The 20,100-nt window shown below is 40.0% G+C and overlaps 1 protein-coding gene across 3 annotated transcripts in view; it reads left to right on the forward strand.

Annotated features, from left to right (window-relative positions):
• Positions 1-3,052: 3,052 nt before the first annotated feature.
• TBC1D31 (TBC1 domain family member 31) overlaps positions 3,053-20,100 on the forward strand; it is a 61,847-nt gene continuing 44,799 nt past the window's right edge. For all 3 annotated transcript variants that reach the window (XM_024741319.1, XM_024741320.1, XM_024741321.1), the window contains exons 1-4: positions 3,053-3,253; positions 6,950-7,096; positions 10,986-11,101; positions 14,667-14,845. In XM_024741319.1, the coding sequence (XP_024597087.1) occupies positions 3,177-3,253; positions 6,950-7,096; positions 10,986-11,101; positions 14,667-14,845 (519 nt within the window). In that variant the 5' untranslated portion in view covers positions 3,053-3,176. The remainder of the gene's footprint in view (positions 3,254-6,949; positions 7,097-10,985; positions 11,102-14,666; positions 14,846-20,100) is intronic.

A 20,100-nucleotide genomic window follows, 5' to 3' on the forward strand; every position in this document is an offset into this window, starting at 1 on the left:
AAGACTCCGAGCTTCCACTGCAGGGGGTGTGAGTTCGATCCCTGGTCGGGGAACTAGGACCCCACACAAAATAAACTCACCATGAAGTACCACCACACTCCTAGAACAGCTATAATAACAAAGACTCATCATAGATACGGAGTATCTGAAACTATCCTACACTATCCAGTATCGGTGGGTATGTAAAATGACAACTACTTTGAAAATGACTGATACTTTCTTAAAAAGTTAAACCTGGGCTTCCCTGGTGGCGCAGTGGTTGAGAGTCTGCCTGCCTATGCAGGGGACACGGGTTCGATTACCATATGGCCCAGCCATTCCACATCTAGGAATTTACTCATCAGAAATGAAAACATATATTTATACAAAGACTCGAACAGGAATGTCCATAACAGCTTTCTTTGTAATAGCCAAACACTGGAAACAATCCCAATGTTCACCAACAGCTGAATATACCACTAATTGTGGTATATCAATACCATGGAATACTACCCAGCAATAAAAACATATGTACCACTGATATACCCAACAACATAGTCGACTCTCAAAATCATTATGCTGAATGAAAGAAACCGGATCAAAAAAAAAGGGTACCTAGTTTAACACCCATTTGTATAAATTTCTAGAAAATATTAACTAATCTAAGAGACAAAGCAGATCAGTGGTTGCCCATGGACAAGGTGGGATAGGGATAAAAAGAGGCAGAAGGAAAATTTTGGAGGTGATGGATATATTGGAAAAATTTGGAGGTGATGGATATATATATATATATATTATATAAAGCTGAAAAATATGTATAGTATGCATCAGTTATTGACTACGTAATGATTCAAGAAGGAACTAGAAAACGGTCTACCAACTTGGGTTACTAAATTGGGAGATTCGGGACTTCCCTGGTGGTCCAGTGGTTAAGACTCTGCACTTCAAATGCAAGGGATGCAGATTCGATCCCTGGTTGGGGAACTAAGATCCCACATGCCACATGGCGCGGCCGAAAAAAAAAAGAAAAGAGAAAAAATTGGGAGGTTGGCAGCCATGGGTGCACATCTCTTCAGTTGCCAGCCTGACCTTCAGATCTGGTCCAACTAAATCCAAAGATAAGTGAAAAGTGGGTGTCCAGAAGATCTGTAATATGGAAACCTCTTTACCAATGTATCTGAAATTGAATAGGATGGTCACATAGGCTGTGACAACCCATACAAGCTGAGCTGCAGGCAGGTTAAACCAGAGTAGTTAAGGAAATCATTCAGCGGATTTGTCTCTGCTACTGATAAAAAGTTGTATGGTTACCTGTGTGAGACACAAGTGTGGGAAATAACCTATTTCAAGTTAGGTGCCCTTAAGCTTAACACCTTAAATTTCCTGAATAACAATGCAAACATTCATACATACAGTTTATTACCATCTCAAGTCCAATAAATTAAAATAAAAATATAAAAAAATAAATTAAAAAATAATCTCCTCTGCAAAGGGTTACTAAGAGTTGTCTCTCAGGGCTACCCCTTGATAACAATATAAAAAGTTTAAAAATTCAGGGCTTCCCTGGTGGCGCAGTGATTGAGAGTCCGCCTGCCGATGCAGGGGACACGGGTTTGTGCCTCGGTCCGAGAAGATCCCACATGCTGCGGAGCGGCTGGGCCCGTGAGCTGTGGCCGCTGAGCCTGCGCGTCCGGAGTCTGTGCTTCGCAACGGGAGAGTCCACAACAGTGAGAGGCCCGCGTACCGCAAAAAAAAAAAAAGTTTAAAAATCCACACTGCTAAATTTTTGTGAGCGTTTTGTATTTCTGCTAGAGTTTGTGCTTTTTAAATATCATGGTCATATAATTTTGTAAAAAGTCATTTTTCTACCTGTAGTGGGTTGAATGGTGGACCCCGGAAATATATACCCAGGGAGTAATGCCCAGAACGTGTGAATGTTACCTTATTTGGAAAATGGGTCTTTGCAGGTGTAAGTAAGTTAAGGATCTTGAAATGAGGAGATTATCCTAGATTATCTAGGTGGGCCCTAAATCCAAGGACAGGTGTTCTTATAAGAGAAAAGCAAAGGGAGATTTGAGACAGAGATTAGAGGAAAAGACAAGGCTTGGTGAAGTTGCAGGCAGAGAATGGAGTGATGTGTGCTTCCTTCCATGCCAAGGAAGCCAGCAACCACCAGAAGGTGGAAAAGGCAAAGTAATCTTCCCTAGGGCCTCTGGAGGGAGTGACCTGCCAACACTTTGATTCAGACTCTGGCCTCCAGAACTGTGAGAGAATAAATTTCTGTTGTTTTAGCCACCAAGTCTGTGGCACAAAGCCTCAGCAAACCAATACACTACCTCATAAAGCACTAAAGATGAAGGTGACAGTATTACCAATGTTGTAGGTTTGTTATGAGGATTAAAAAACCTAAATGAGTTAATAGTCCTAAAGCACTTAGAAGAGTGTTTGATACCTAGTAAGCACTATACAAGTTCTAAGTAAATATTTACCGAAAAGAATTTCTCTGGCGTCAACGCAACTGGTTGTTGATGACATTGCTTTACCGGTGCATGCCTGGTGGATCCGACGCCATAATACTGGAGCCTCTTGTTAGACTACGGAATTAAAACAACATTCATGACGATGATGAAAAGGTCAAGAAGAGTGGACTCCATCAAGGTTCTTTTTTGAACCCGAATGTTTTATAAAAGGAACCCTTCAATTCTCAATGCATTTGGGTCCTTGCTTCTCTATTAGTTGTCTGTACAACTCCTCAATCCCTAAACGCAACGTGAAACGGGATCTGGGGGCCCTGGGGAAAAATCACTTTTATTGCTTCCGTTGAAAGCCTAAAAGCCAGCGAGGCCCCGAGAAAGCAGAAATCCCAAGCCGATTTCGCGCGCCAGGTTACACCTGCAGAAAACTACGATTCCCAGAAGGTTTTGGGGGGGGTGGGGCTGGGGAGAACGGCCCGCGAAAGGGGGCGGAGTCTAAGGGAGAAGGTCGTGGGCTGATTCCATTGTCCTGAACGGGAGGGGTCGCCTGGGCGGGGTTTAGCGCCGTCCGATCGGCGGCCTGCGCGCTCTTGGTACGGTCGTTGGGGATACGGGCAGCCGCGGCCGGCGCTCAAGTTTCCCGGGCAGGAAGCGCGGGGCGTGCCGGAAAGGCGCCGGGACCGTTGTCCGCTGGACTGGCGGCGGTCGCGCGTGGACTGCGACATGCAGAGCATAAACCTGGGCAACAAGGAGAGCGGCAAGATATGGCACCGCAAACCATCCCCGGCCACTCGGGACGGGTAAAGGCCGCGGCGGGAGGCGCGCGCTGTAGAGGGGGATGGCCGCCGGCGAGGGGCGGGTCCCCGGCTTTGGCGAGGCGTTGGAGGGGCTGTTGGGGAGGATCTCGGGAAGGGGTGCGGGGGGCCGGATGGAGGTTCGGGTCCTGGATCTGATCCTGCCCCGGATACCTGGGTTGGGTGACCTCGAGCAACCCAGGTGCCCTGAATTTCATGATCCTTAGAGACCCCCCTCCCAGTCCTGGGGACGGGGTCTCATTAGGATCAACGTGGAGCGGGAGGTCCTGGTTTATGCCAGGGAATTTGAGTTTCTGGTGAGTACCAGGACTGCCTGCCTTAATTAACACAGAATCCCTGTAGTATTCCTGGCACGCAGTTGATGCTCAGTAAATACTCGTTAGTTATTCCAGCTGGGAAAGAACTCAGGAGGAAGAACTGATGCGGGAGGGGAACAATGCACTTCTCCCCTTCCAAATGCCGCAGTTTATCCATCCTTGAATCATTGTTTGTATTCAGGCAAGCATTCGCTCATCGACTATTTGATGAGCACTTACTATGTGCCAAGCTTCTAAGCGCTGAGAGACAGCTGTGGACCAAAACAAACTTCTGGTTCTCTTGGAGTTTACGTATTAACGTGTATGGTGGTGATAGTGGTGGAGGAAGGGGTTACGGTTTACAAGGTAGGGCACTCTTTCTAGTAAGGCTATAGTTGCTGCTGCTTTTTTTTTTTTTTGATAAACTTTATTTCTTTAGGACAGTTTTAGGTTCACAGCAAAATTGAGAGGAAGGTACAGAGATTTCCCTTATACCCCCTGCTCCCACACATGCCTAGCCTGCCCCTTATTAATATTCTCCACTAGATATTTGTTGCAATGGATGAAACTGCATGAAGGCATCATTATTACCCAAATTCTCACAGTTAAGGTTAGGATTCAGTCTTGGTGTTCTACATTCTGTAGGTTTGGACAAATGTATAATGACTCATCCACCATTACGGTCTCATACAAAGTATTTTCACTGCCCTAAAAATTGCCGTTGCCCTGCCCATTCATCCCTCCCTCCCCAACTCTTCTTTTCATTCAGTTCCCGGGTATCTGTCCTGTTTGAGGCTCCTGGGTGACTTTAATGGAAGCCTTTGTCCCAAAGTGGTGCCATCTTGGGTCCAGTTGCTGCACACAGATTAATCTTATTGCTTCTAATTCCTTCGGATCCCGTGGACTTTGCTGCCTCACTTGCACTCATATTGCAGTGTTTCTTGTTCTCGTGATTTTTCTGTTGATCCTTTGCTTCCTCCTCAACAAATCAGTGCCAACTACACATGCCCAAAGCACACTGCTGCACATTGTACCATTAGTTTCTTTGGTTTCTGGTTGCTATCAGTCCCCTAACAATACTGCTGTCCCGTCAACTCCATTGAATAAACATTTTATCTAGAATAGGGGTACTTCAGTAGAGATTTTCATTTCCAAATCTGGAGTTTATGTAAATAGCACCCTTACTTCCTCACGTTCTCTAAATGTTGTAAAAGTTATGCCAACCCACACTAATTCTCTTTCTTGCTGTTATAAAATATCTAGATACACATGCAAGATTCAAAAAATGAAAGAAACGAGTTTGTGTGCAAATATCCTCATTTGTTTCTTCCACTAAAACATAGCTTTCTTTCTGTTCAATAAAACCCGTTGTTACGGTGTTGAGAGAAGCAAGGAGCATTGACTGTGGAGTCAGATGCACTTTAGTTGAAGTAAGTGTCCACTCGCTAGCTCTGTGACCTTGGGCAAGTTAATCTCTTAGGCTGTAAGTGAAAATAATCGTACTTAACAGCAAGATTGTCTTAGGGAATTAGTGTCTCATGCATCTTGGTGTTCAGTAAATATTTGATGTTTTTACTATGTTTAAGGACTGAGGAACTCTATCAGGCAAATTGTGAGCAACTGAAAAGCCGTTTTAAAATATTTGCATGTGTGATTTATATGAAAAATCAGAAGGACAGAATTTTGCTATTAAATGTGATTATATCATGATGATAGGGTTATAATCAAATTATTAGTGTTTTTCTGTATTTTCCATATTTTGAACAGTGATCATGTAATCCAGACACATAATAAATGTTACAGAAAAAAGACTGGAGGGAAAAGTCGTTTGCTTGGTCTGAGCTTAATTGCCAGGGAACATTTTGATGTTGTTACTTATTATTTCAATACACTTATCCCCCTCATCCCCCTTTGGGAATGCCAAACAAAAACCAGAGCTGGACAATAGTTAAAGTAAAAACAGACTGTATTCAGGACTGTTGCAACAGAGGAAACAAGACCACAGGGTAGAACTGGGCTCAGTCCTGAATACAGCCTGGGCAAGTGGGAAGCTATAGCCAAGGAGAAGGGTGGGGGTCGCTGGATGGAAAATTACTAAGAGAAAACATCTGGGGTTAAGGGAGTTCTGGCTAAATCTACCTCACAGGATTCCTGCTGAAGACAGGCCAAGGTGATCAGACATCACTTGGGAGATGGTGGAGAATGAGGAACCCATCTGATGTCAAGGAAAGTAGTATTGAGGGTAGGGGGGTTCTGGTTAAACTGACTAAGCAGCATTCTTGCTAAAAGTAGATTTTATAAGGGAGTGCACAGAAGGGCCTAGGAGAAGGTTTGGGAGCCTGACTAAAGTCTGGTCAAGCCAAGAATCTTTGTCAGGGACTAGATAAAAATAATTTTACTGTTTTACCCAATGAGTCTGAAAGCCTTATTTTTAGATACGCTGTAGAAAATGTTTGATATATTTAATTCAATGTAGTGTTTTTTAAATGAAGTGATAATGAGGCAGATGTTTCAAATATTAAAATTCAAATTCATAGAAAGTCAATTAAGATAAAAAATTTCATGATTTGAAAACTTGTTGCAGGAGAGAATGGGACTTTTCTGGTCTTCATGACCCAAATATAAACACATATATTATTTTAAAGAGTTAGTTAATTTGTGCTACAAGTTTTATAACAGTTTTCTTTTCAGCAGATACATGGTACATGATCTTCCTCTGAAAAAATAATAGCTTTAGACAAATATACCTAAAAATAAAACTCATGTACACTTGGAACATTCTGTAATCACAAAAACAAAATCTCATTAGGACATCTTAAAGTTAGGATATTGAATTGAATTTTTTCTTACATGTGGTAGCTTGTGATTTATATAAAACTCTCTACTTTTCACTAATTACTTCATTGTTTTTATCATGGGTCTGTTGCTTGATGTAACAATTCAACTACTCAATCAGAAATACATTTTCTTATCATATCCTGTTGTCTATGACTTAATCACAGTTTATAAATCTCTTCTTGTGTGTGTTTATATTTTTTAGCGTCTGTCTTTACTACTAAACTGAAAGCTTCCTGAGGGCAGGGCTCCTGTCTATCAACTACTCTTAGCTCCTGGCTTGTTCAGTGTCTGACACCCTGGGTTTTCAGCTATTTGATAAATAAATGAATGGCAGCTACTTTGACAATAACTTCCAGGACAGTTTTCAGAAATCCTTGTAGGGTTGCTTCTAGGAGAGGCAGAGGAGCCGCAGCAATAGGAGAGGGAAGATGGGGTAGGCAGAAAACTTCAACATTAGTGAGGCATACTACAAAATCCATGGTTTTCATGACAACAAGTAATGCTTGACATAGAATTTAATGGTTCTTGTTTTTGTTTTTTTTGACAGAATTATAGTGAACATCATTCACAACACTTCTGACTACCTGCCCAAAGTTTTACGATTTTTGAATGTGGCTTTTGATAGCTCAGGTGATTCTTTAATTGCTGGGGACCATCAAGGAAATATCTATGTTTTTGACTTGTATGGAAACAGGTGAGCAGATACTTTGGATATTTACCAAGTAATTAACTCCTTGACTATTTTAGTACCTGCTATTAATTATTCATTCGGAAAGATTTATTAAGTTCTTACTGTATTTCAGGCACTTTGTAAAACTCTGTCATAAGTATTGGTAGAATAACATGAGAAAGAATAGAAAGATAAAATGGTTGGATTACTTTTTCAGAGAATTAAAGTTCTGGTTTTAACAGCATCTCTAGTAGCTTTTTTTCCCTTAAATTTAAAATTTTATTATTGCTAATTTATCAGTTAATGTCTGTTAATTGTTTAGAAAGAACACAGTTTCCTTTCTACATTATTGTCAGTATACTAGATCTAAGAGTTTTAAAGAATTGATCCTTACTCTTTCTCGTCTTCTCTTCCTTTGCCGGACAATTAGTGAAAAAGCAATTAGGTGAGATTGATTAAGGCAGGCATCTGTGCAGTGAGGGTGGGTGGATGGGAGGGAAAACTGTTAGCCCAGCCAGAGAGTCAGAACGTTTCTGCCTGGGGGCAGGGCAATCATGGGAAAGAGGGGAGGTTTGGTCAAATGAGTAAATAGACTGAGGATGATGGAGGCCAGATTCCTCACTATTGGAAAGGGGAATTACAAACATGGAAAGGGAGAAAACTTGACTGAACCCTGTGGAACTGGATTGTAGTTGGGTATATCTGTGTGAACTCCTGGTTTTGAGCATATATAGACAGACATAGAAATGAACAGAGGTGTGTGTATGAGAAAGTGAATGAATTATATGTACATATATTTCCTAGTTTTGTCCACGCATAGGACCTGGGAGCAATAACACCGCAGTAGTAATGCATATACCTAGTGCCCAGTTCTTTTCTAAATATCACTCTCTATTACAAGAAATCAGGGATCCTTGCAGAGATAGCCAGTTTCAGGATGGAGACAGGGAGAGTACAAGATGAGCCTGGAACACTTTGTAGCCAGAAAGAAGGACTTGTTCAGAGAATGACGGGGATGTGTCAAAAAGACATAAACGTCAGCTTGAAGAAGCTCTCTCTGGGCAGATTGGAGACAATTTGCGTTTCAAAATAATTGATAGTGATGGCTCATAATCCACTGAATAAAACAGAAATTCGTGAATTCTTGCTGTAATCAACAAACAGATAGTTTAATGAGAATGGATATTTGCATAGTCGCAAAGTACCTCCCCACAAAATATTTATTAATTAAAGAGAAAAAAAGAGTAATTTTACAATGAAGAAACCTGGCCAGCAGCACCTTATCAAATGATTAAAATTAAATTAACCAGTAGTGGGACAAATCAAAGTTTGTGTGCCACCTTATAGGGTGCAGCGATAAGACCACAGTGTTGCTTCTCTGATAGTCCTGTCTACCAAAGACAGGTAACCTGAGTCTATTCAGTAGAATCAGCAGGCAAAGCTGAATTAAGGGCATTGTAGAACAAGACTGGCCTGTGATCTTCATAAGGGTCAAGGTCGTGAAAGTTGTGGAAAGACTGAAGACTGTTCCAGACGGAGGGAGCCTAGACACATGGCAGGTCAAGGCTTGGACCTGGACTGGTCCCTTTGCTGCAAAGGACATTATTAGGACAATGGGCAAAGCTGGGGTCTGGGGATTAGATGGTAGTAATATATAAATGTAATTTTCTAATTTTGATGGTTATATTAAGATTATATAGGAGAATTTCCTTGTCTGTGGGAAACGTGATCTCAGTAACTTATTCTCAAATAGTTCAGGGAAGGAAGAGGTCATATATGATTTATCTGTCTGTGATTTACTAGGTAGAAATCTGTTAATCATTGTTTCTACTCCTTACCAAAAAAATAATAGTCACAGTTTTCCCACCCTTTATTCTTGCTAACCTACCCAGCCAGTTCCCAATCTTTTTTTTTTTTTTTTTTTCCTGGTACACGGGCCTCTCACTGCTGTGGCCTCTCCCGCTGCGGAGCACAGGCTCCGGACGCGCAGGCCCAGTGGCCATGGCCCACAGGCTCAGCCGCTCCGCAGCATGTGGGATTTTCCCTGACTGGGGCACGAACCCATGTCCCCTGCATCGGCAGGTGGACCCTCAACCACTGCACCACCAGGGAAGCCCAGTTCCCAATCTTAAATCAATACACCTGTCTCTTCTTTGCTCCCACTAAAGAAAATAACAGACAAAACAAAATAAAAATAATTGTTGATTGACTCAATTACAGAGTAATGAACTTCAGCATCAGTGATGCTAGTACTTCATTTGCTTGTATTTATTGTCATTTACTTTTCCCATTCTTCTCTGAATATTCCAAACTTTTACCAATTTCCGTGATTCCGTATGTTCAGACTCTACTCTTATTCTGACTGCTTAGCCTCCTAATTCATGAGAAAATAGACGCCCTCAAGCTTCCTTTTCTTCTCAAGGGGACCTCAAATATATCTGTAAGTTCAACATCCATAACTCTTTGCCACTTCATCTGTAGAAATAGGTGATCCTAATTTCTTCCAGCCCTAATCTCTATCTTCTATGGCCACCCTTGGGACTTTGCACCATGAGTATTCCTCTCTTTTATTCAGTCCACTGTCCCTTTTCTCTCTGTAAATATTCACATCTGGGCAGAGGTGTAAGTGGCGTAGCTGTGACTTGAAATCAGGCCTGTCTGATTCTACAGCCCACTGCAGTGGGCTCCCTCTTCCTAATCGCCTAATCCAGTGGTCTCTTCTCATTTCTATTTGGGCATCTGTCCCTGGCCTGCCTCCTTCCATATTCTAGGTATTCTCTTTAATAATCTTATCACCATCAAGCCTCAGGCTTCAGCTGCCACATAACATTGTTAACTCAGACCTGCTTCTGCCCCCCCACTGAGGAGCTTCTAGGTTGGGCTGTCTGATGCGGTGGGTACCAACTTGCATGGAGCTCTTTAGCCCTTGAGAGGCGGCTAGTCCAAGTTGAGATGGGTTTTGAAGACTTACTATGAAAAAAAAATGTTTTTTTAAACATTTTAAAAATGGTTAAATGTTAAAAAAATTTTTTTTAATGTTAAAAAAACTAACAGTTTTTTATCAATGAAATGTTAAAACGGTAATATTTTAGATACACAATGAATTAAGTTAAATATGTTAAGATTAATTTCATATGTTTCTTTTTACTTTTTTTATGTGGCTCCTAGAAAATTTTAAATGATGCATGTGGCCTGCATTCCATTTCTTTTGGACAGCACGGCTCCAAATGCTTTTCAAGGGCCTTAAACTCTACATGTTTAAAACCAGAATGATTGTTTCCTACCCCCACGTGGGTTCCTTTTTTGCCTAAGTTTGAAACCTTCATTTTTTAGTAAATGAAACTCTGGCTAGGTGCCAAGTACTCTGCTAAGTACTTAACGTACATTATTTCATTTAATCATCAGATATTATTTCATTTAACTGTCACAACAACCTTATGAGACATCTTTTCTTATCTTCATTTCACGTGTGAGGAATTCCTGATTCCTCCCTCTTCACCCCATGTTCCATGCATCACCAGGCCTTTCTCCACTTGACTTCTGACACCTCTCCTATTCGTCATTTCCATTTTATACCCGTAACTCTGGTTGAGAGTCTCTGTAGTAGCTTTCTTAATCATCTCTTCTTGTCCCCCTGTCCATTTGCCATCTCTGCCAGAATCCTCTTCCTGAAAGACATGCCTGACCATGATTCTGCTGTGCTCAAAAGTTCTTGATGGCTTCCCATTCAGTGTAAGTAAAATCCAAACTCCTTTACATAGCAGGTAGCACTCTTCGTAATCTGTTTTTGTTCTGCCAGAATGGGAGCTCATTTTTCTCGGTTTCATTTTCTTCATCTCTAAGGACTTCTCCAATGTGAAATTTTACAATTATTGGAAGAATTTCTGATACTAACGCAGTAATCTCTTCATAGGTTTAATCTTGTTCAGCGAACATCGCAAGCTTGCACAGCTCTGGCCTTTAATCTTCATAGGAAGTCTGAATCCCTTGTGGCGTTAGCTGATTATTCTATTAAATGTTTCGATACAGGTAAGAGGTCCTATTTCTCTTTTGAAGCAGAGTGAAATGCAGACAGAAATACTGCAGGGAGTTGGCTGATCTGTATAGTCTGAGGGATCAGACCCCACCCAATGACCCTCACTTCAGACACTAGCCACAGGTTTGGGGGTCCCAGGGCCATCGTCACGTCAGATCAACAGACTACAAACTCGGGGTTCCCCACAACTTCCCCTAGGTTTGGGAGTTCACTAGAATGACTCACAGAATTCAGGGAAGCACTATGCTTACGGTTATTGTTTTGATGTAGCGAAGGGATACAAATTAAAACTAGCCAAAGGAAGAGACGCACAGGGTGGAATCTGGGAGGCTCACAAAAGAGAAGCTTCCATTGTCCCCAGGGACACATTACCCTCCCGACATCCACGTGTGGCCATCCGCACCGAGTATTGCCACACCGGGAAATTCACCCAGGCTCTGACTTCAAGAGTTTTTATTGAGGCTCCATAACAGGCATGACTGGATTATTGCCCACTTGATTTTAAACTCAGTGTCCAGCCCTCCTCTTCTCTGGAGGCTGGGCTGACATCATGTGGCCGAAAGCCCCAACCTTCCAGTCACTCGCGTGGTTGGTCTTTCTGGTGTGGCCAGTCCCCACTCTGAGGTTCTCTCCTTAGCATAAACCATCTGCTGTTGTCCAGGGACCTACCACAAAGAACAAAGACACTCCTACCACTGGAGTAATTCCAAGGGTTTAGAGGTTGCCTCCTTGGAGCCTGGACAAAGGCCATACCTCTCTTTGAAGGCCAAATTCCTTACTACACAGGTACAAGAATAAACACTTTTTAAATATAACCTATGTACTTTATACCACATTATATTTTTTAATAGAGAACTTAGAGTTCTGTAAACTGAACTTATTATTAAGAAAAAAAATCTCAACTGCATTGTTTTTTTCTTGTTATTAATGTAACCTATGTATTATAATATTTAGAAAAATTATAAACAATAATAATAAGAATGGTAGTAATAGCTAACACTTACTTAGTGTTTACTCCTTGCCAGGTACTGCTCTATGATTTTATGCATATTAGTGAATTTTACTCATCATAACAACCCACAGAGATGGATACTCTTATTATGCCCATTTTGCAGATGAGATTGAAGCACAGAAGTAACTTGACTAAGTTGCCACAGCTTGGTAAGCGGTGGAGCCAGGATTCCTAATCTGGGAGTCAAGCTGCAGGGTCCCTGCTCTTAATCAGTAGTACCCTCTCACCGCACATGCAGGAAGAAAAGGCAGGCATCCTGCAATAATGCCCAGAGACACAGTCAGTGTTTTTATAACAGGGACTGATCTTTCCAATCTGTTTTCTATGCATATACCTTTTTTATACTCTAACAAATATATAATCATCCTGTTTATATTGTTTGGTGGAATCACTTCCTTACCTCATGAAAATTTTATATATTTAAGATCAGTACTTAGTAATCATACTCTATAAATGTTTGTAATACCATAATTGTTTAGCCTTTTACCTATTGATGGACTTTAAACTGTTTCCAATTTTTGATATTACAAACACTGCTGTCACTGAAATTCTGAAAAACTAAGTCTTTAAACTCCTGTGTGATTGCTTTCCTTGGATTTTATCCATTCTCTCCTCCTCTCGTCTTAGTTTTATCTTTTTATAGTGTCTTCTGTCTTATGGAAACCCCTCTTAACCAAGCCCCTTCCTCAGATACCGTCTCTACTTCCCCAACTACCTCCCTTTCTTTGCTGCCAAATCCTGCTTCTTCACAGCATCCATCGATGGATTCTGACTCTTAGTCCCCCCATCCAGGCTTCCAAGACTTCTATCTCCAAGGTCTTTAGTAACCTCTGATTGTGTAAATCCTCTTTATCCTTTTCATTTTGTTTCTCCATAGCTTTTAACACTTTGGGTTACTTCCAGAGTCTTAGTTTTCTGCTGTTACCTCTCTTGGTTCTACTTTTCCGACTCTTTCTTTTCTGGGTTCTTTTAGTGGTTCCTAGACTTTTGGGTATTTGACCCAATTAGAAAAAGTAGAGGAACCAATATAGGTTGCAACTTTTAATTTTGCTGATTGACATTGGAAAAAAACAATATAACTTCATTTCATAAAACTAGGGATTTTTTTTTTTTTTTTTTTTTTTTTTTTTTTTTTTTGGGACCACAGTTTTTTCCTTTTTTGGCCCTCCCCAAAAAATGTTTTTTTTTTTTTTTTTTTTTTTTTTTTTTTTTTTTTGCGGTACGCAGGCTTCTCACTGTTGTGGCCTCTCCCGTTGCGGAGCATAGGCTCAGTGGCCATGGCTCACCGGCCCAGCCGCTCCGCGGCATGTGGGATCCTCCCAGACCGGGGCACGAACCCGCGTCCCCGGCATCGGCAGGCAGACTCTGAACCACTGTGCCACCAGGGAAGCCCAACAAGGGATTTTTTTTTAAAACATAAAAACTTAGAAGGATACAATAGATTAAAAGGTACTTTTTTTTTTTTAAAGGTAGTACTTTAAATTTAGCTTTATGAAAAACTCATTACGTTATCCTTTTCTCATTTCACTGAAGGCCAGTGAAAAATTGAGCATTAAGTAGTGCCAGACTTCAGACTGGTGTTTGGAAACCACTCCTCCCTTCCCAAGGGTTTATCTGTTCCTCTATCTTCAGTTTTGACCTACTTTGTGTCTTAATGTTTCCCAGATTTACAACTTGTTTTCTGACTGTTCTCCCCACTTCCATCTTTCTGGAGGAAAAAAATATGACCCTAAAAGTATACCATGCCTATTACAGAAAACTTAGAGACACAGAAAAACGTAAAGAGAAAGTAAAAATCACTGTAATTTTATTACCCATTGATAATTATTATGAAGAGTTTTTGGTGTTTTCTCTACCAGACTGTTTTCTCTGCTTTTGTGTCACACACACACATGTACACACACCAAATCAATGTAAAAGATCAAGTTTCTTACCTCTTCTCACACTGCTAAGTATGTCCCTCCTTGTGTATTTATGTCAGGTAGTAGAATCACCACCTGCTTATGTAACTAAACCAGAGCCACTGGAGTTTCAACTCCTCTTTTGTCTCAACACATCCATTTAATCACTGAGTCCTTTGATATTTCTTTTGTAGCTTTTGAGTTTGTTCCTTTCTCCATTGCCACGTTCTTAGTATAGACCCTCCTTATCTCCTGCCTGGGTTATTACAGCAACAGATAAACTAGTCATTTTGTAATCTCTTCCTCCTTTCTAGTATATCCATCATATCTTCAAAGTGCTTTCTGAAACAGACCAGATATGGTATTCTTCTGTGTAAAACTATTTCAAGAGAAAGCCCAGACTCCATCACGTCACATTCAAGGCTGTTCTTAAACCCTCTTTCGGCCTCCTCTCCTCCAACCTCGGTGTTACACATGTTACTAACATGTCCTACGGTGCACTTCATCGACCAGCCACCGGCTTCCATTCTTTTTAGATGTTAACGGAGATGGAGGGACCTCATATAATCCCTAGCCATCAACTGAATCAGTTCTCGGATGAAATATAGGGTTTGACCTGTATATCTGTTTTCCTTTTTCCCACAGTCACCAAGCAGCTAGTTAGCTGGATGAGAGGACATGAATCGTCGGTGTTCTCAATCTCTGTGCACGCATCCGGGAGATACGCCATCACTACTTCTTCTGATACAGCACAGCTATGGGACTTGGATACCTTTCAAAGAAAAAGAAAGCTGAATATTCTCCAGTCTGTGGGTATACAAAAGGTCAGTGAAGGGGGACACATCTTGGTCTGTTGTGCTTCTCAGGCTAGTTTCTTGATCAGCAGAATATAGATATTATAAGTAATGGTTCGCTTTGTCCCACTTAGCTATGCCTTCATAGCTCAGCAACAAGCAAACCTTTTTTATTATTTTTAATTATTATAGTGTGTAACTTCAACTTTAGTTGTTAGTTTTTACGTAGCTGGTTGATCTCGTTTTATTTCTTAACCCAATTATGAAAAATTTCAAATATATAGCAGATTTTATATATATAGAAGAATTTCACAGTGAACACATGTACACCCATGGTCTAGATCCTACTATACTATACTGTACTTACATGTTAGTAAACTATATGATGGATCTATCCATCTTTCTGTTCCTCTGTTTATTAACTCATCTTTTTTTTTTTTGCATTTTTTTTTTTTGCTGGACACGGGCCTCTCACTGTTGTGGCCTCTCCCGTTGCGGAGCACAGGCTCCGGACGCGCAGGCTCAGCGGCCATGGCTCACGGGCCCAGCCGCTCTGCGGCATGTGGGATCTTCCCGGACCGGGGCACGAACCCGTGTCCCCTGCATCGGCAGGCGGACTCTCAACCACTGCGCCACCAGGGAAGCCCTTTTTTTTTTGCATTTTAAAGTAAATTGCAGACATCAGTGCTTGCCCATCCATGCTTTAAGCCTGCATTTAATTAACTGCATTTAATTGGGTTCAGTATTTGTTGATGTAAAATTTGTGCATAATGCACAAATCTTTAAGTATTCATTTATTAAGTTTTGGCAAATACATACACTTTTGTAACATGTGCAGACCTATTATTACCATCATCCCAGGAAGTTACATTATATCCCTTCCCAGGTAAGCACTCCTCTGATGTTTTTCCACCATAGGTTAGTTTTATCTGTTCTAAAATTTCACATAAGTAGAGCTGGTCAGTAATGGTATGTGTAAAAGCTTTTCTCCTTCAGCATCATGTTTTCGAGATTCATCCAGACTGCTGTATGTATCAGTAGTTTGTTCCTTTTTATTGCTGATCAGTATTCCATTGTACACATATATCACTTTTCTAAAAATCCATTTCTTTTGCTTTTAAGGTTTTTTTTTTCCTTCTATTTGATTAGCTAAATGCTATTTTCAGGATTGTCTGCATCTCCCATTTAATTATTTTGCTTCAGGTTATATTATACATGCAGTATTGCTTTTAATTTCTTGGTTATTAACATGAAAAGCTAGCAGTGCATGTCAACCAAAAATTTATTTTGTAGTCTCCACGGAAATCTCAGAGATCTTAATAATTTAAAAAAGATAAAAGCTATAGCCAGATTACTCATCAGGTATTTAGGCCAAATGCCTTGGTAGGTCTTTTATTCTTTAACTGCTTTAATACTTAAATTGAATTTTAAATTCTAAGGTAGAGAACATTGAAAGTTGAACCCACAGTGGAAACAGTCATGAAACAATGACATAAAAACCATCTGTTCTTTTCACCATGAAATTAGAATTAGTATACATGGAATAGTTGCCAATTTTAGCCTTGCCTTGGTCATTCAGACATTTTAGTTTAAAGAATAGGATTCCAAATGTTTGTGATAAGAGAATAAAATTAAATGTAGTAAATGTGAATACAGTATGCAGTATACATTTAAGTATACTCTAAAATAATAGAACATCATAGTCTATAAGTTACCAGCAGACTTTTCCTCGAAACACCAGATAGTAAACATTTTTGCTTTTGCTGGCCAAGAGCAAAATTGAGGATATTATGTGTGTACTTACATAGCCATCTGAAATGAAATAATTTTAAAATGTAAAAGCCATTCTCTCTTGCACCATACAAGGACTAGAGATGAGTCAGGTGGTTGTCACTCCTGGCTTTTTCTGTTGAAAATAGGAAATAGTTATAAACTAATCTTAAAGTAAAAGTTTTATTCTTATCAAGTTTTTATTACACCTATATTTTTATTGCAGTTTCTGCTTTTATATTTTTTTTATATAAATTTATTTATTTTATTTATTTATTTTTGGCTGTGCTGGGTCTTTGTTGCTGCGAGTGAGGTCTACTCTTTCATTGTGGTGCACAGGCTTCTCATTGTGATGGCTTCTCTTGTGGAGCACGGGCTCTAGGCAAGCAGGCTTCAGTACATGTGGCACGCGGGCTTAGTTGCTCTGCAGCATGTGAGATCTTCCTGGACTAGGGATCGAACCCATGTCTCCTGCATTGGCAGGTGGATTCTTAACCCATGTCTCCTGCATTGGCAGGTGGATTCTTAACCACTGTGCCACCAATAAAATATTTTATATTTTAAATAAAAGTTTTGTGATTTTTTTTCCCTTGATGACACGTGGTGACACATGATTCTATGGGTTTCATTTTATGATGGCTCTTTTAACCTAAAACGATCTCCTACCTTTCTCTTTTTTTCCCATAACATGAATTTTTCTTTTTTTTCTTTCTTGAGAGACCAGGCCAATTAGAAAATGCCCCACATTCTGGATTTGTCTTACTGTTTCCTCATTGTGTCATTTAACTGGTTCTCTCACCTGTGTTTGTTGTAAACTTGAATTTAGGTCTAAAGTCTTGAGTAGATTCACGTTAAACATTTTTGACAAGCTGTTTACCTTGTGTGTAAGATGAAAATAGTAATAGTGCTTACCTCAGGGTTAGTTTCTGAACTGAATGTGATAATCTATGCAAAGCACTTAGCACGATGCTTGTTTATAGAAGTGCTTAGTACAAGTTAGCTGCAGCTGCTATTTCTATATTGTCATTAATGTTATTATTGTTATCTATTATCTAGCTTTATTATGAGATTATCTCAGTGCAATTACGTATCTTCTTAAAAAGCTATAAGGGAAATGTATTCTTTTTCTTTTGAACTATATTAAATAGATGTACAATCCCTTATTAGCAACTCAAAAACCCAGATGTTTTTTAATAACTCATTTTGTGGCAAAATCTGATTGGAATTCATCTAGCAGCAAAATCTGAACTAAATTGACATAAGGCTGAAATATTAATATGTTTGAGTATGGAGTGTTGCTCCAGGTCACTGGGGGTTCTACATAATATTACAGAACAGGCATTGTATTACCGTTCTCAAATTGGAAGTAATTCTGAATTTTGGAACACATCTGTCCCTAAAGGTTTCAGATAAGGAACTACAGACCTTTGATTTCAAAATGTTTTTAGAGAACTTACCACTCCATCCTCTTTCCACTGATTTTTGTACCCAGCAATAGCGGTAATTAACACTAATAGTAATAGATACCAATTGTTGAGTCCTTACTATGTACTTAACACTTTGTTTTGTTATTTTTAAGCTTAAATAATCCTAAACGGTAGATACTATTATTCTCATTTTACAATTGGGGAAACTGCACTTCAGAGAGTGTCACATAGTTTATGAAAGAGTTGCAGTTTTGAACCGAAGCTTGTTTCACTCTGAAGTCATTCCATTATGCCATACTGCCTCTCAGGTAAACCAATTACATTTCTTCAAATTAGGAAATTTTGATTCTTTTTTTGATACTTGGAGGTAAGATATTTAGCTCTTTAGTTAAAGATTTTGGAACAAATCCTGAGATTTCTAATTACCGTCGTTCAGTATGTATCAGAAAAGGTTTTGTGATGGGTATCAGAAAACATTAAATAGTGTGTTACCGAACTTAGTCTCTGTATACAATGGGCGCTCACTAAATTTTTGCTGAATGTACATTTGACCTTAACTTTCTGTTATTACTATCCTGAACTCTTTAAACTTTGGAAAGAACTCACATACCTCTCAAAAGTGAATTGGGAAGGCCAGGATTTTCATATTTTGTAAGGAAAAACTGCAGCCAACCCTTCAAAGAGTATATTTTGTTACTGCTTTTGAAGTTTCTTCTAAGCATTTTATGTTTGTCAGGAGATGACACTATATAAATAATGACATGATTCATTAGGAACAATTTTATAATCATTGAAATCTGGCAATTAAAATCACAAATCTAGTAATGAATAATCATGTTGGCAACAATCTGTCACAGCTGTGCCTCAAAATAGCAGCTGATGTTCATTAACTTTTAAGCTTTTGCTTCTCACGGTAGGAATAAACTTTATTACTTTTCTAGAAAAATATTGCTAATTATAATAAAAATTTCAAGTCACTTTTTTTTTTTTGCGGTACGCGGGCCTCTCACTGTTGTGGCCTCTCCCGCTGTGGAGCACAGGCTCCGGACGCGCAGGCTCAGTGGCCATGGCTCACGGGCCCAGCCGCTCCGGGGCACGTGGGACCCTCCCGGACCGGGGCACGAACCCGTGTCCCCTGCATCGGCAGGCGGACTCTCAACCACTGTGCCACCAGGGAAGCCCCCTCAAGTCACTTTTTTTGACATCAGATTTGAAACAGTGTTTTAGGGCATTCATTATAGATTATAATGTATTCACTGCAAATCCTTTCCGTAAGACCTTCATATTACAAATCTTCTTAACATAATGAAACTGGCAAAAGACCTACCAGATTGTCTTTGACAGAGTGAGCTCAGGACAGAAGTGAGGAGGAGTTGGGTCAGGCAAGGGCATCAGCACCTGATGTAGCTGAGTTACCACTTTTTATTGTCTTATTAGCTTTAGTCCTTAGTGGAGTGTTCTAATTAACCAGTATGTTCCATAGTATATTTTATATGTGTGTATGTATGTATTTTTAGCACTATTATCAAAAAACAGATACTAGTATATATGTGTAATATATATATAAATATATATATATTTACAATTCCCTAAAATTCTTATAGTAATGTCATTAACTATTAGAATCATTTCCTAATAGGCTGGGTGACAATAACACAAATTCGTTGCAAGGCTACGGTATTTCACGTAGATGCCTTATTGAACCGTTATTTTTGTAACACTGGGGAAAGCCATGGTAGATGCAGTGTTCGTGCTGCTTTTCCCCAGGACAGCTCTCTCTCATTACTGTGATGACGGTTATATCCAGATTCTGAATACTCAGAGACGCTCCAATCCAGTGCTGTAGACACTGAACACTTCATCCCCAAGGAATGTAGCACTCTCTCTGACGCCAGTAAAATTGTGAAGGTGTGTGACAGATCAGGGGTCGGAATAAGAGGTGACAAATCCTTAAAGGTGCCCTGCCTCCTCTGTGAGTCCCTGCCCCTCTCTCTTGCCAACACAGAAAGTCACATATTTTAAAAATAATAAAGTTGGGGCTTCCCTGGTGGCGCAGTGGTTGAGAGTCCGCCTGCCAATGCAGGGGAC

This window comes from Neophocaena asiaeorientalis, unplaced genomic scaffold, assembly GCF_003031525.2.
Source record: "Neophocaena asiaeorientalis asiaeorientalis breed wild unplaced genomic scaffold, Neophocaena_asiaeorientalis_V1.1 scaffold177, whole genome shotgun sequence".
NCBI lineage: Eukaryota > Metazoa > Chordata > Mammalia > Artiodactyla > Phocoenidae > Neophocaena > Neophocaena asiaeorientalis.